We start from the raw sequence: 15,388 nt of genomic DNA, 5'->3' as shown, positions 1-15,388 counted from the left end.
GTAACGCGCTTCAAATCTCCACCATAAAGAAGGTCGCGAACTTTTTTTTCACTCTGACTTTTTCTTCACTCTCAAACACACCCTTTTGAGCTTTCCGCACAAAGCTCTTTCAAAGCACAGTCGCTTGAGAGGATGTGATTCGTGTTTCCTGCTCTTGCTATCATCGCGCAGCAGACAATATGGCTTCACAATCGCAGCCCGTCCCTGAGGGGATGGAGAACTTCGTCGTCGGACTGATTGGTATGGGCGACATGGGCAAGATGTATGCCGAAAGGCTGTCTGCCGCTGGCTGGAGGTAAGTCTTGGATCCATTGCGATCCGCACTTCCAGCTCCAGCTTTTCTTCAAATGGTAAGCCAACTCTTCCTTCTCAACACCCCCTCCCCTCTTTCATGATGACTAGAGCGCATTTGGCTCGAGCATTGTTCAGGGACGCCTGGTGTCCGTTATGGCCATCAGAATCGGACCTGTGCTCTCAATGATGTAAACGCTTGCTACCTTAATTATCAACTGTCTGAATTTTCACCCATCTACCTCATTTTGTTAGCACTTCTGCTTTGACACAAAAGCTAACAACTACAAGAACAGATGCTTTCTCCCTGTGAATGTTACCCCGTACCGGATGCCGAGTGGCTAACGGCGGATTTACTTTAGAATCATGGCCTGCGACAGAGAAGAGAATCAGGAGAAGCTTCAGAAAGAATATGCTGGAAATGTATGGCTCAGTGATTCCTGCCTGCTCTGCCTCGCTCCAAGTCGCTGAAGCTATCGAATAGAAAAATATAGAAATTTGTCGAAATGGCCACTATGTTTCCCGCGCAAGCGACTATATTATCTACAGCGTCGAGGCCGCCGTCATTGACCGTGTAATTGCTCAGTATGGACCATGTACGCGCCCTCTCTTTGTATCCCTTGTGAATGTTTCCTTCGAGCGTCTCTTCTCGAGGTTAAACAGTAGCCATCTAGACACTGACTGTTGCGACTAGCTACCAAGCTTGGTGCCATCGTTGGAGGGCAAACCTCTTGCAAATCCCCCGAGATCGCTGCCTTCGAGGCTCACCTCCCCGCCGACGTCGATATTATCTCGTGCCACTCACTTCATGGCCCCAATGTTGATCCGACTAACCAGCCCCTTGTGCTCATCCAACACCGCGCCCCAGATTCAGCTCTTCGAAAGGTTGAGATTGTCCTCAGCTGTCTTCGCTCAAAGTTTGTCCATCTCTCAGCCCGCGAGCACGACCGTATCACCGCCGATACTCAAGCAGTCACCCATGCAGCCTTCTTATCTATGGGTAAGGCGTGGCACGCTAACAAGCAATTTCCTTGGGAGCTGAGTCGATATGTTGGCGGTATTGAGAATGTCAAGGTCAATCTGATGTTGCGCATCTACAGTCAAAAGTGGCATGTATACGCTGGCCTTGCTATTCTCAACCCTGAAGCGAGTGAACAGATCTCACAGTATGCACGAAGCGTCACCGATTTGTACAAACTCATGCTCGAAGGAAACCGTGAAGGTTTCAGAGAACGAGTCTACCGTGCACGCGACAAGGTATTTGGTCCATCCACGTCCTGGGACACACGCCCCTTGCTTGAGCCGTCGATCCTGTCGTCCTTCTCGCTCGGGACCCCTACAGATGAGCCTCGACCCAACAACCATCTCTCGATTCTTGCAATGGTCGACTGCTGGGCGGCGCTCAACATTGTACCCTACGATCACATGCTCTGCAGCACTCCTCTCTTCCGCTTGCGCCTTGGCGTCACTGAATACCTGTTCCGCAATGAAGATGTCCTCGACGCAGCCATTGAGACTGCAATTGAGGATAAGACGTACCGTAGCGATGATCTGGAGTTCACTTTTGCAGCACGGGCCTGGGCCGAATGTGTGAACCTGGGACATTTCGAGACATGGGAGAAGCGGTTCGTGAGTACCCAGCAGTTCTTTGAACCACGATTTGAGGAGGCCAAAGTGGTGGGTAATCAAATGATGAAGAAGATATTGGAGGATTCCAAGGATAATTAGTAGAGATGGACCAATCATAGGTTAACAAAAGAATCATACTCCCACAGAAGCAAATGTTCCAAGACTCTAGACAAAGCCTGGCTCGACCAAGTATCAACCAGTCCGACAACCTCTCAAACGCCGCAAAACCCCAAACCAGTTTTAAGTGCACCGCCAACTCTTGTAACCTCACTGGTTTCCCAAGCACACACTTTTCATAACCATCGTCCTTACACTTGAGTTACCACATCGGGAACTCTAGCCTCAATGCTCTCCTCTGTCATCGCAACACCATGGCCAGTTCCGAGTGACATAGGCGATGGTTCTCCACTGTTGCCTTCATTCTCGGCCCCTGAGGACTTGATATTGGAAGCATCGCTGAGGGAGGAGGTGGTTGTTGAGACAGTATTTTCAGCGCCACCAAAAAGGCTCCATGAATATCCGTCAAGAGGAGGGATATTAGACGTACTAGACAACAGTTGATCAGTCAAACGGCGACGTGCGGATCTCGGACCAGGAGTAGTGGGACTGCGCCGTCTTTGTTAATAAGGCCGGCTTAAAACATCACTCTAAACGCTTACCGGGGAATCCGTGTGGCGCGCCCTCTCTGTCGTGGGTGCTGACCGTGGGTTTGATCATCTTCATGCTCGTCGGGCACCTGGAAAGTAGCCAGCCATGGCCAAGGGTTTCCCAGTAAGTCAGGCGTCGATGCAATAGCCTCTGCATCACCCTGAGCGGCGTCGGCCAAGGCCTTCTCCTCGTCGCGCATACGTTGCCTTCTTGCAGTAACGTTCTTGACAGTAGGCAACTGCCGTGCTCCTCTGAGTCCAGAGATTGCACCCCTAAGCCCGTTCCGAAAAGGTTGGTTCTGATTGTGACTTGTGAGCATACGGGCGATCTGCTCGTCAAGCAGTTCCATCATTTGACGATTGCCGATCTGAGGCTGGATGCATTGGTCAACAATCTGCCATTGATGGTCGAGGATCTAAACTCACTCTCGGGCGGTGCTCGTCAATATGTCTAACAACATCTTTGTCAATGACTGGCCTTCCGCCTAGAGACTCGAATCCAAAACCGGCAGCAGCTGTTGGAGTAATCTCGCCATCGGCGACTGCATTGAGGCTCAAAAATGCCCGATCAACGCACACAGGGCGGCACCTTTGGCAGATCTTGTACTGGCAAAGGGCGTCTTCATCAAAGGTCCGTTGTACCCTGTCATTGAAAGAAGACTCGAAGCCCAGGGGTGGAAGAAGGTTGCTAAACAGAGCCGAGGTGCTTTTTTGTCGTTCCTCCTTTGCAATAACGTCCTTTAACTACCACAGATATTAGTATACTTCCAGGGCTACAGGAAACTATTGTTGCCTCACTTCCTCTCGCTGTCTTAGGATAGTTGCAATTTGATCTGGTCGGTAGGATGCCATCTGCTCGGGAGTGAGTTCTTGAAGAAAGCTAAGTTTGTCGCGTCGAGCTTCTGCGCTGCCTTTTCGAATAACCATGCTCTTGCGAAAGCTGAAATCCAAGTAGTCCATGCATGGCTGCTTTCCAGTTAGCTACCAATTTCTACCAGATGTTTCTATTCAATGGAAGGCCTCTCACCAGTTTCTCCACAATCATCTTCTCATGATCCTGTGTACACTGGTAGAGCCACCCAAACTGACCGGGCTCATGACAAGAGGAACATTTAGAGTCCGTGTCGTAAATCCGCGTCATGGTGAGATGGGTGCATGTTGGTTTATAGGGTTGCTGCTGCATCAGCCGTGGTGGTAGAAACGCCATTGTCATGCCGGAGAGGCCAGAATCGGCGAAAATACTCTGAAGGTGCATTCAGTCAAACGCTTGAGCATATAGAGAAGGTGACAAGGTTTCGAGTAAAGGAGCCCGAGTCAAGTCGTAAAAGGCTGATTGACTATAATAAGCGATGCCGTGTATAAAGTTGCTTCATGATATTGACGAAGTTACCAGGAAGGGGAACGAGAGGGGCTCAAGGGGAAATTGCAATTCAAATGAAATACGGAAAGAGAAGATTCTTCTTGCAAGCTGAAGAGGTTTGGCTCGTCGTCATGGCCAGCTGTCATGCCATGAGAATATGATATTGGGCAAGTGCGAGGCAAGTGGCAGCTGCCTGCCAACCGCCAGGGTAGCACCATTAGGACAAACTCTTCTTTATACCTTTTCCAGACGAAGGCATCAGTCTTCAGCTTTTAAGAGGGGCATAGTTGCAGTGAAGCGTGCTCTTGGGATGTATTTAAATTTTGTTTGAAGTTGGTTCTCCTAGACTTTCATCATGTCGTCCTAATGGACATCAGTTTGCTTCACTTCAAGGCTGTGATCTTTGTCATCAAGTCACGGTTTCCTCAACTTAGCATTGTCTTATTGAAGATGCAGCGAAGTGTGTTGATGAATCTGTTTGCGAACGACAAAGCTCTCAGGCATTCATCATTCATTATCCTGATTGTGTCCAAGAGCCAGGGAAGACACCCACAGGATTGTCTAGCCTCGCGGATTATTGCAACCAAGTTCGGGCTTGTGTAGGCACCGACGACATAATCAAGATTCGCTGCAGAAGTGAAACGGTCAATATTTCGAGGGCATTGGGGGAGCAGATGGGGCCCTCATAGGGAGTCTTGTTTATTTTCATGGTCTCATCCACAATTCACAATATGTTCACCCGAACCCCCATCAGAGACCTCATCAGTTTCGAGTGGATCAGACATTTATTCCATGTCACTTCCGACTCAAAGAGATTTTGCTGCTCAAGCGGTTGATGCCAGATATCATTGTCGTTCAACGGCGCGTTTTTATTCTCTAGCATGCCATGGAGCTATGTGCCAGAACCGCAAGTAACGCAAACCCCTTTCCGATGCATAACCGTAAAGCAGCCCAATAACCGATCCATTTCCTTTTAAACCTCGGTGGTAACCTTCGCCTTGGGGTTGGTGACCTTGACACCCAGTTGCTTGGCGCGGGCAATGATGTCAACTCGCTTCCTCGACGAGACGTTGTGGGCAATCCTGAAAACATGGTTAGCTAAGAGTTGGTCGAGTGAAATTGGAGGGAGAGCGTACTCGGCAGCGTGGGTTCGGTTGTGCATAAGGAGAAGCTCGACATCGTTGACGTTGCTGACGAGGAAAGCCTTGTGGCCGGAGGGGGTCATGTAGCGGGTCTTCTTGTTGGAGCCATAGCCGATCTGAAATCACACAGGATTAGTACTAAGTTCCACGTCCCGCCTTATAGAAAGTCGATAATTCTCATCAGGCCTCGCAAAGGTTCGACATACAGAGGGCATGGCAATGGTGCCGCGGAATCGTCGTCGGACACGGCTGTCGATACCCTTAGGCTTGCGCCAGCTGGGGTCGACACACTTGAAGCGATCACTCTGGTGACGCTCGAAGCGCTTCGTGCCTGCACACACAAGTCAGCATTTTGACTCCCACTCGTCTCTCCTTCGTTCGCTCGTGTTGTCGCTAAGGAATGTCGATTTTACGTACGCTTCTTGACGATCTTGACGTGCTTAGCGGCAACCATTCTGTAATATGTTAATAAAGCGTCTTGGTTGATGATAGATGTGGTTTGCTGACCTGACGACTGCACAGGGGACGGTTAGTAGAACGTTGAACTTCGGCTGTGAGTTGTTAGACGCACGAAAATTTGTCAAGGTGGGCAGTCCGGCTCACAATGCTCGGAGTGTTCACGTGCAGTGCCCTAACGAGGGTCTATGGATTTGGAGAAATGTGAGTTGGCCGTGAAAAAAGAGCGTGCAAATCTTACTCTGAAAAGGACTAAGTCCGTTGATGTAATTTTGTCTATGGCGTCTTAATTTTTTGCAGCCCTGGATCTGTGTGTGGGTCTTCTTCTTATTGGGCCAAAAAAAAAGGCAAGGTCCCACTCGGCACTAGCGCCTTTCACGAAAGAGACAGAATCTAAACTCCCGCCGAAAGATCACCACGCTTTCAACCTCCGCCCGCCGCCCAACGACAACACCAAGACCAGCAATCATGTCTACTCAGTCAGTGCAGTGTTTTGGTAAAAAGAAGACCGCCACCGCCGTTGCTCACTGCAAGGTACGCGAAATTCCCAGCAAAAGACGTGAGAATGAGCCAGAGAAGCTGACATGACTTGAAATTTCCAGGCTGGCCGCGGTCTTATCAAGGTCAATGGACGACCTCTCTCGCTCGTCCAGCCCGAGATCTTGCGCTTCAAGGTACGATTTACGAATTCCCTCGACCGTTTACGAAAGCACGTCGTTTAATTATCGAACTCGAAATGACGATGCTCCCGGATGGTGTTGTGTCTTGTTGGGAACCAAAGTGTTAACGCTCTTATCCTAGGTCTACGAGCCTCTTCTCGTTGTTGGCCTTGACAAGTTCGCCAACGTGGACATTCGCTGCCGGGTCTCAGGGGGTGGCCATACATCTCAAGAAGGTTACCCTTTTCCGTCGATTTGAACGACTTACTAACTGTATACCAGATCTATGCCATCCGACAGGCCATCGCCAAGTCCCTGATCGCCTACTACCAGAAGTTTGTCGATGAGCACTCCAAGAACCTCCTCAAGCAGGCTCTCGTCCAGTTCGACCGAACCCTCCTCGTTGCCGACAACCGCCGATGCGAGCCCAAGAAGTTCGGTGGTAAGGGTGCCCGCTCTCGCTTCCAGAAGTCTTACCGTTAAACGGTTCAAGATGTTTGTCGGAATGGGGCAAAAAAGCGTCGAGCCGGAGTGTTGGTGCAGTGGAGGATACTACGGGCAGTGCGAAAAAGGGACTGGAGTCACAATTTCCCTGGTTTGGGGATGGGTTTCCCATTAGCATTTGCATGGTCTTGCTTTTGGCGGATTGTAAAGGATCTGGCAGGCAAATGAAATCTTCAAAGTTAACGACGCGGCCCATGCTGCCTGCTACGCACTGTGATGTTAATGAATTGCCTCGTTGCAGGACTCGCTCCGAAACTCAGTTTCCATTTTTTTCATATGTGACGACACCTGTTTTCAAATTTTGATCAGAGCATGCAAAATAGCGTCACTAGGCTTATTTCCGTCGAGTCAAGGCAATCCAGTAGAGCAAATGCAGTTCGCAAGCCCTGTCAAGTCGAATTAGCGTCACTTACCAGTTGGACTGCTGGCCGTGGTTCAAAACCACTACCCTTCTTTCGTGCTATCATATTCAACTTTGGTCTATCCAATATACGTTCAATGTGTTGATAGAAGCCAAATGTTTGGTACTTTGTTGCTGTTACGGGAATAAATCCCAACTCCTAACTCCAGCTTTGTAAACTCAATCGTTTCGCCAATCCAACTGCATTCCGATGCTGAGCTACTCCTTACACACAAGGTAACACATTACGCTCTGTTTCTTCCTTCGCGTCTGGAAACCCCTTACTGTTGTTGGCTCTGCTAGTCTCCCCCAATGTTTGGAAGCACGAAGCATTCTTGTGAAATAGCATATCTAGTCGTTCCACGAGACAAGATCGCGTTGTCGTCCAGACTCATCCAGATCAACAATCTCTGGTGCCCACTCTCCTCGCTCATCTTCGGCTGCCAAATCAGCAACCTCCAGCTCGACTTCCTCGCCATCTTCCATCATGACTTTGCCTCGACGTAGATAGTCTCCGCGAAGATCCCAATCCAGTGTACCAGTCACAACAGCTTCAAGTCCCGCAAAAGCTGTAGCAACAGCCAATTGCTCAGGTGTGGCATTATTCCCCAAGCCTTGCAGAAATTCGTCCAAGCGTCGTTTGTAGACAGTGAGTGAAAGTCGAAGATCTTTGGTTTGTGACTCTGCAGTATCAAGAATTGAACCTTCAAGCCAGGAGGCGCTGTACGTGAGTTGGGCCGTCAAGGTGCGAATGAATGCAGCTGCGAGAGATGGTCGACTGAGGGGGAGGAGATGAGCACGGAGAAAAATTTTCAGCAACATATGCCACCATTGCTGAATGCATGAATCGTTACCAAGGTGGACGCCTACAACGAAAGAGAACTGGAATTCGCCGATAACGTCGTCAGGGCTCAGATCATTATCAGAAGCATCAACCTGCGACAAGATATAAGGAGTTGCATCCGTGGCTCTTAAAGTCCGGTCGGCTCCGGTGTTATCTGTTGAGTATGTTTTGGTCCGTTGGCTGAACGCGAAGTTGAGCTCGCGAGCCTTGAGCAATGGATTTGAGATTGAGTTGTCAAGCTCCATCTCGCCAGCCATGAGTATCGACCCTTTGACACGATCGCCGGTATGTACTGTCCAATTATCGTAGTTCTGTCCTGTCACTCGATTGAGAAGGCCCTCTGTGATCTTGCCAGTTAACTGCTCCCACATGTTGAGATTTCTGTGTGAGGTAGCCTGAGTAAGTTCACCGTTGGCGGTGTTTACTGCACTTGGATCTTGATAAGGGACGAGTTTTGAGTGAATAGTGTCGAGGTTATCGGCTTGGATGCGGGCTTCAGCACGAGCTGAGTCACCCAGAACCTCATTGTATCGATCCCACTGCATAACATGGACAGTGTCGACACTGTTCGTGACAACCCAGAAACCACACCGAGCAGAAAGACCTCCTGGATGAGCGACCCAGAAGAAGTGAGCACCTGGTGGTATATCCCTGACGCCACCAAAGTGCTTAGCTGTAAATGATATTGAGTCGTACCCAACCGTGAAGACTTCGGGCAAGTCTAATATGAGTACCACATCTCCGCCTCCCATGTTGTGTGTCAAGGGTTCCCAGCTTGGGCTGTGGAAGGAGTTGGAAGAGCCATGTTGGGAGGTCTTGATCACAGTATTCTCACTCTGTCCCGAGGGAGGATCCAAGGGCGGAGGGCCATCATCATCTTCTTGCTCATGAGGCGTCTCGCTGACTTGATGAACATGAAGAGTGCCCAGAGGATGTGTTCCTAGTACTGACACGGACTTTGCAGAGCCACCGCCGAAAGATGCGCTTGAGTTCGATTTCGCCAGACCCTTAGGTCGTGACGGAATGGACGGGAGATCTCCCTCCATTTTGATAAGGCGGCAATGGGTCCTTTCCGGAGCCAGCGACGGAAGCTAATAATCTTGAATATTCGGATAATGTTACTCCAATCTTGGTATTGAGTTTCTGCGTATCTCAGTATTGGTACGAGATATGATGGGATGTAAGGTACAGTGCTGAGGCTGATATTGCTATGCGCCGCAAAACATTGGTCGATGGCGGGGTAGCAAAAAAAAAAAAGCAGGCAGCCCAGGTAATGAATGGGAGAAACCTTATCAGATGTGATACAATGCTAGATACCCGTAGGTACTTTACCTGAACTTAGTGAAGTTTTGGGATGCCCTTCTAAATTCGATAAAGGTTCCAGGTTTCATATGGCGATTTCTTTGCGTGTTTGACTTCACATTTCTCTTCGTATCCAGGACTTTCTTTGACCGCGTGGCACGGCCTTTGCACGACAGCACGTCATCAGCAAAAGGCACGAAGGAGCTGAATGACGTTCTGAGACAACGGGATCAAGGAAATTGATATTATAAACGGAGACGGCTCATTTATCGAACAACGCAGTTGTGGCCCAAATTTACCGCTGAGATAATGTATGAACTTGGCTGTGATGTGGTGACTGATTGCCTGATATTACCTTATCCCGCTTTTTTTCGTCAATACTATGAGCATCACTTCGGCAAGACGAAAAAGAAGTCATTTGACCGCAAAGACCAGTTTTTGATATTAGGTTAATACAGTACTTGAATATCTTCACAAGCAAAAATTACTCTTAAATCTTCTCAGCAACTCTGTATCATGTGAAACTGTGAGTATCATGCCACCCCCTCAAGTCTTGGAGTCATGGATATCTCAAACTTCAGCACTTGCTTGAGAACTAAGAGGAAAGCATCTGTTCAAGTAATCGGTCCTACAATGGGACTGACTTGATGCATCCCCTGAGCAAAAGCACGTTTAGATTTCTGGCTGCCTTGTGTTCGTCCCGAACCGCATTCCCGCAAGCCTCCAAATTTGATGTTTAACGGTTATTTGGCCCACTGCTGTACTCACCTGATAATCTGTCGCGAAACTGAATACAAAGCGAATTTGACGATTCGAACTGCAACTTCGGTAGTGATGCTGATGCACCCGATGCTGCATGGTCACTCAATCACCATCTCGATAGGCTTATCCAAGAGTTACTAAACCCAGCAGTCCAGAATAGTCGAGGCTTTGTATGTGAAACACAACATACGCTATATCCACGATCATATAGCCGCCAAGAACCATCCTTTCAGCTTCCATCCCAAAAGTCGATGGTTTATTCCTCCACCGCACACCCTGTTTCGACATCGCATCCTTCCTGGCTCCCTGCAACGTCACCACACATTAACCGCAACGAGGTAGAGCCCTGCTATGGATCGATGCTAGAGCAAACACTGCCACTATCATGGATCCCGTAAGTGCCGGCCAAGGATGCTTTGCGTGCGTCCGTGTGCGGCGTAAGTTTACTACCATGCAGAGCTTGTGCATAAACCCTGGCTCAGGCTCGGGATGACCGATAGTCGTACTGCCGGATTTTGTCTACTGAAAGAAACACCTTAATTATTGAGTATAGATTCCTCTAACAGGTGAGTATTCTTCTACAACAGAGCATCATTGAGTATAGAGTATACTGGTGGACAATCTCTTGGTGGCGTGTGATGGCGTTCAGAGATAAATCGTCCCACATCTACGATGAAACATGACAGCAATTTATTCCAAGGTCACAATAACGAGTATAGAGTATCCCGGAGAATTAGATACTGTACTTCTGGTTATTAATTTGTGGTTGGACTGACATATGCAGCCAACTTCAATATATATCCATGTAGTTCAATTTAACCGTGTGCTCCGTAGCCTCAGCCTTGTCTGTGACACAACAGCCAAATCATCGTTTCATACCGTTGAACTCGAAGACAACCCGTCAAATAGTCTCGTATCACGTACTTGAATCCATCAAACTTCACACCCGTCTCAGACTCTAAATCTCCACACCGTTGAGAAAGTATAAAATATGTATTCAACGGCCAGCCATTGCCGTTCAGGCGTGTGAACCTTGGTTTGACGTCCCGAGACAAAGGAACTAACAAGACCAGCCTAGACAGAGTTCTACACCATGCGAAAATTTAGTTCCATGGGGTACGCATATACCGACACGAAACAATTCCAGACCCCAACAAAGGGGCATGGCCCATGTCTTGTCTCTCCTCTTGTCTTTCCTTGTGTTACCTGACAATTCACTTTGCTGGGCTTGCAAGTAACGTCAGTGAGTAGGTGCTAAAAGACGAGCGGCTAAATTCTCCTAGCGCTGCGTGGTCGCCCCCTTGTTCATCCGCAACGGCATCAGTCACACACACACGCACACGCACACTTTGGGGTCCTTTGGCTGCACGCTACGCACGCACTTTTCTCGCCTTGTTTCGCTTCGCTTTGGTCTTGGTATAAGTTAGTTGGTTCGCTTTTTTGTTCTAGTTGGAATTTCCCCTTGCTAGGCTTTTTGCACGTGCTGCTGTACACGCCCCCCTTGTTTACTTTAGTCCCCTTTCTCGATGAGACGTTACAGCACCGTAGCTTATCTGCATTCAACGGTGGTTTATAAGGCTGCGAGCATCGTGTCCAGATGCATCGCAGAATAGTGCTCCTTGAAGAGGACTGACTCATTAACTCTCGTTCAATGGCATTTATTGAGTAATTCTCTCCTGACTCGAGTTGCATTACAACCCTTGTCTATATCATGAAACTCTATCCAACATTTGTATCCATATTATATATGCGCAGCAGATGCATGGACCTCGAGCAGCGCCGTAGAATACAACTTCACCCATAACTTCTCACATTCCCCCTTTCATCACATCCCGGCTGTAGATCCTCTCGAGTATCTATCTAGTCTACTGGGCTGTCGGGTCATCAACACCAACCGCATACGTACACCAGACGCATACGCATACGCACACACCACACACTGGCCTCTCGCCAATCTATAGATCTGCTGGATATATCGTTTTCGCCCCCTCCACTTGGCGTTGCTTAAAGCCGAGAGACATGATCAGACCACTTCCATTCACCTCCTTGTTAATAAGCTAACGTGCACTACACATGTACGTCAGGCGCTTCCATGTCTTGTGTTACCCGACCTTTCCCTTCTCTACCCTTTGCCTTGCCCATCACCACCATCACCCAATCTACAATCCTTGCCTTTGGGCTCTTTTGTTATTTCACACCCTTGACTTGGACTTGAGACTATCCGCGTAGATTAGCGTCTGTAACACAGCAACACAACTCAACCACCCACATCCCATCCTATCCCTTTGCTGCAGTATTATGTGCAACACAACCCTACTATGGCACGCCACCCACGCTCAACCAGGTTTAAGCATCATTCCGATGTGTCTTGATCGATTTCGCCTCTTCTGAAAAGAGATAGGGCTGACTTGTGACCCGACAGACCGGTTCACTAAAGCTTTGTCGCATTCTGAAGTAACCGTTATAAGGACTTGAGTGTAAATAAATCATCATCACAAGTTTACTTATTTTATTGTTCCGCACTTTGATTCATTTAAGGCCCAAAATGGCCATGTAATTGTTCACGGAGAAGGCACGATTTAAGTTAAACATGGAACTTTTGAACAATTGTGGCTTAAAAAATGTACTCATTTCACAGAATGTTACCGCCCATGCAATCATCATATACTGTCGATGCATCTATTCGTACCCCCCCCTGATTGGCCCCTTTGACAAGTTTAAGTGAGGCCGTCGTATAAATAAACATATCTTCAATCCCATCACACCATTGACCACACATATGCGAGAGCAAATCGGTGGCCATGCCCTCCGCTACCGCAAACAGATTGCTGCGGTTGGGTTGGACAGGCCTCCCAAACATAACAGATCGTCGTAAATGCAAATAAACACGCCAAACCTCCAGGACCGCCCACCCCTGACCAGAGCCTGATGCTGATGAAAAGAATTTGGCAACTCCTCATCTCAAGATCTTCTTGAGGGCATATACGTATAACTCCAAGAAATGAAACCAAGAAAAAAAGGTCCAATAGTTGAAAGGGTATGCAGGAAACCCAATGAAGGTCTGGGACCAGCCAAGGGGCTATGCGAGTCGAAGTAGAGGAGTAATTACCGGGCCGAGTAAACGTTGATTGCGTTTCTTCCCCTCCAAATCGACCATGCTCTCTGAAGGTCGCATCAGGTCAAACTGATGGCAGCTCAGAAGCACAGTGATCGTTCCAATATAGTACAGCGGGTATTAATCTTCTTTCTGACTTTTGGTGAGTTTCCTCCTCTAGTACCTTGATCCTTGCTTAACCATCCGTCTTAGTGGCTTGGGGGTTGACCACCGTTTGCTAAGCCTGGTTAGTTCATCCACTAAGCCACCCTCTGCCTCTGCGACATACATTGGTAAGGAATGCCCTGACTGGGCTGCGCGTAAGGTGAGTGAGGTTGATAATTCGAGTACATATGGCTGTTGTTATAGTCGGGAAGAGGCTGCTGTGGAACGCCAGAAGGTGGTGGCGGGTACTGAGCAGGTTGGTATCCGATGGGAGGCAGCTGAACTGTTCGGCCAGGATAGGATGAGGTAGGCGTGCCATCAGGACCTTGAGGATCGCCACCTCCATTTTGAGCAGCAGCGGCGGCAGCAGCCTGGCGTTGTCGCTCCTCATCAGCCTTTCGGTTGGCTTCCTCTTCCTTCTTCCTCTGCTTCCACTCCTTGCGAATCTCCTTGAATTCTATAGTCATTTGTTAGGCATATGTGCTCATCGAGAAACATATCTGCGCAGTCGTGAGCAGCTTACCTTCGGGTGTTCGCTTCTGTCCGTGAGACTGCATGGTAACGTGAGCGTTCAAGTGGTTCAGTGTACCATAGGCCTTTTCACAGCCATTCCATCCACACTTGTACATGCGCTCGATCTCCTCGTATCGTCGCCTAGGTCGTTTATGCTGTTGCGCACCTGGAATGGGAACGAAGGAGTAAACCTGAGAATGTTAGTAATGATCTTATGTCGAGTAGCAGGCAATCCATAAAGCTGAACCAAAATTGGAACAATCAACGCGCTTCCCACATCTTCAACGTGCGCGCATTGCACTCTCCCCGTTCCAGTTCACTCTTGAGCATGTCTGTAAGAGTCCCAACATACCTGGTTTGGTCGTGCTTGAGGTGGCGCTGAAGCAGGGTTTTGGGCATAAACTGGGTGGCCGGGAGTCAAAGGCGCACCTCCGTGCTGAGGGTAACCAGCCCAGTCTGGCCGAGGCTGCGCATACATGCCGCCGCCGGGGTGAGAGTAACTGTGTGTCATGTCTGGGTTAGGCGCGTAGGGGGAATGCTGCCCATACGAAGCGTAAGTTGGGCTCGGCGCGGCGATGGACGGATCTATAGGAACATCGTTGTCAGATTTGACCGGATGGGTCTGATGGCTACGCCCATCCTGCTGGGGCATTGACGGACTGTTCTGTTGTTGCGCCATACCTCCAGTGCTGGTGCTGCTGGCAGGGTGGTATGAACGCTGGACGTGCTCTGGGAAAGATCCTGATCGGGCTGACTGAGGATAGACGCCGTACTCGGAGGTGGGAGTGGCTGAGGTTGAATAGTTGACTTCCTGCTTGACAGGATATTGCGCAGCAGATGCGTGATCTGCCCTCGAACCTTCAGAATTGGTGTCGCCGAAGTTGCTTGGATAGGGCGAAGGCAAACCTGACTGCGAGTACTCCGTAGCACTTCGTTCCATAGAGTTGGGAGAGCTGAGGAGCGTGTCAAGGGTCGCCTCGGAACCAAGTTTCGCGATATTGGAAGCAGAATGCAACGATGCGTGGTTGTCAACAAAAGTATGAGGTTGCTGTGTTGGCACCAGAGACATGCTACAGCTCCACGGGGCTGATGATAAAGAAATGGCCGGCGAGGTTTTAGCTCAGACCCGCGTCAAGTTGGTGTTTGCCAGTAGCAGGGGAAAGAAGTGTAATATGGCTGAAGCGCTTGCAACAAGACTTGCGGCGGCGCGGCAGTATATGTTGTTGGCGGCGGCAGTAGTAGCGCCGTTTGCAAGACCAAAGGTTGGTTTATGGTTAAGTGTGTGATGCGAGCTCCTAGGCCGAGTCCTTGAGCGCGGATCTTGCTGGGGAGGGGAGATAGAGATGGGGGAATGGAGCCTAGGGCAAGGATAGTTCGCTTTTCCTCGATCACAGAGAGGTCGGGCTAAGTCGCCCGTAGTTCTTGGGGAGCGACGCACTAATATAGTGCGGTGTTGAAATCGGTCTGGTACGGTGGCTCTGCCGAGAGCCCAGAAGCAAAGAGGGTCTAGCGCCTAAGAGCCTGAGATGGGCAGGGTGTGCCAAAGTGTATCTTCCCACGATACACTGACTCTCGTCTTTCTGAGAGCGACTCAAGGCCTTGCAGGGGTGGGGGGGGGGG

General features: G+C 49.3%; 6 protein-coding genes across 18 annotated transcripts; 2 read left to right on the top strand and 4 right to left on the bottom strand.

Annotated features, from left to right (window-relative positions):
- Positions 1 to 2: 2 nt before the first annotated feature.
- FOIG_04169 (prephenate dehydrogenase (NADP+)) lies at positions 3 to 2,400 on the top strand. Of its 3 annotated transcripts, none has more exons than XM_031202292.1 (4): positions 3 to 295; positions 654 to 714; positions 776 to 887; positions 986 to 2,400. In XM_031202292.1, the coding sequence occupies exons 1-4, from the start codon at positions 180 to 182 to the stop codon at positions 2,017 to 2,019; spliced, it is 1,323 nt and encodes a 440-aa protein (XP_031067739.1). In that variant the 5' UTR covers positions 3 to 179; the 3' UTR covers positions 2,020 to 2,400. The 3 variants fall into 3 exon arrangements, with proteins under 3 accessions (XP_031067739.1, XP_031067740.1, XP_031067741.1); XM_031202293.1 differs by having other exon boundaries at positions 3 to 350; positions 583 to 714; XM_031202294.1 differs by having other exon boundaries at positions 3 to 714; positions 986 to 2,143.
- FOIG_04168 (uncharacterized protein) lies at positions 2,229 to 3,708 on the bottom strand (the record flags this gene model as incomplete). The annotated part of the gene is made up of 5 exons (XM_031202291.1): positions 2,229 to 2,526; positions 2,580 to 2,935; positions 2,994 to 3,311; positions 3,366 to 3,548; positions 3,595 to 3,708. The coding sequence occupies 5 exons, from the start codon at positions 3,706 to 3,708 to the stop codon at positions 2,229 to 2,231; spliced, it is 1,269 nt and encodes a 422-aa protein (XP_031067738.1).
- Positions 3,709 to 4,077: 369 nt separating this feature from the next.
- FOIG_04167 (60S ribosomal protein L32) lies at positions 4,078 to 5,766 on the bottom strand. Of its 2 annotated transcripts, XM_031202290.1 has the most exons (5): positions 5,577 to 5,766; positions 5,487 to 5,524; positions 5,276 to 5,400; positions 5,064 to 5,185; positions 4,078 to 5,009 (listed from the first exon to the last, which is right to left on the bottom strand). In XM_031202290.1, the coding sequence occupies exons 2-5, from the start codon at positions 5,521 to 5,523 to the stop codon at positions 4,901 to 4,903; spliced, it is 393 nt and encodes a 130-aa protein (XP_031067737.1). In that variant the 5' UTR covers position 5,524; positions 5,577 to 5,766; the 3' UTR covers positions 4,078 to 4,900. The 2 variants fall into 2 exon arrangements, with proteins under 2 accessions (XP_031067737.1, XP_031067736.1); XM_031202289.1 differs by having other exon boundaries at positions 5,487 to 5,766.
- Positions 5,767 to 5,993: 227 nt separating this feature from the next.
- FOIG_04166 (40S ribosomal protein S16) lies at positions 5,994 to 6,667 on the top strand (the record flags this gene model as incomplete). Its single annotated transcript, XM_031202288.1, has 4 exons — positions 5,994 to 6,059; positions 6,128 to 6,199; positions 6,327 to 6,389; positions 6,467 to 6,667. 4 exons carry the CDS (start codon positions 5,994 to 5,996, stop codon positions 6,665 to 6,667), a joined length of 402 nt encoding a protein of 133 aa, XP_031067735.1.
- A 250-nt stretch (positions 6,668 to 6,917) lies between these two features.
- On the bottom strand, positions 6,918 to 9,675 carry FOIG_04165 (uncharacterized protein). Its single transcript, XM_031202287.1, has one exon. The coding sequence runs from the start codon at positions 8,976 to 8,978 to the stop codon at positions 7,440 to 7,442; it is 1,539 nt and encodes a 512-aa protein (XP_031067734.1). The 5' UTR covers positions 8,979 to 9,675; the 3' UTR covers positions 6,918 to 7,439.
- A 1,901-nt stretch (positions 9,676 to 11,576) lies between these two features.
- Positions 11,577 to 15,345, bottom strand: FOIG_04164 (uncharacterized protein). 10 transcript variants are annotated; one of them, XM_031202284.1, is made up of 6 exons: positions 14,675 to 15,295; positions 14,429 to 14,614; positions 14,121 to 14,353; positions 13,779 to 13,959; positions 13,380 to 13,712; positions 12,585 to 13,328 (listed from the first exon to the last, which is right to left on the bottom strand). In XM_031202284.1, exons 1-6 carry the CDS (start codon positions 14,835 to 14,837, stop codon positions 13,300 to 13,302), a joined length of 1,125 nt encoding a protein of 374 aa, XP_031067731.1. In that variant the 5' UTR covers positions 14,838 to 15,295; the 3' UTR covers positions 12,585 to 13,299. The 10 variants fall into 10 exon arrangements, with proteins under 10 accessions (XP_031067728.1, XP_031067724.1, XP_031067733.1 ...); XM_031202281.1 differs by having other exon boundaries at positions 11,577 to 13,328; positions 14,429 to 15,345; XM_031202280.1 differs by having other exon boundaries at positions 14,121 to 14,614.
- Positions 15,346 to 15,388: the final 43 nt, after the last annotated feature.

The sequence above is a fragment of the Fusarium odoratissimum genome (genome assembly GCF_000260195.1).
Source record: "Fusarium odoratissimum NRRL 54006 unplaced genomic scaffold supercont1.5, whole genome shotgun sequence".
Taxonomy (NCBI): domain Eukaryota; kingdom Fungi; phylum Ascomycota; class Sordariomycetes; order Hypocreales; family Nectriaceae; genus Fusarium; species Fusarium odoratissimum.
This window is presented reverse-complemented; position numbering and strand designations above follow the sequence as displayed.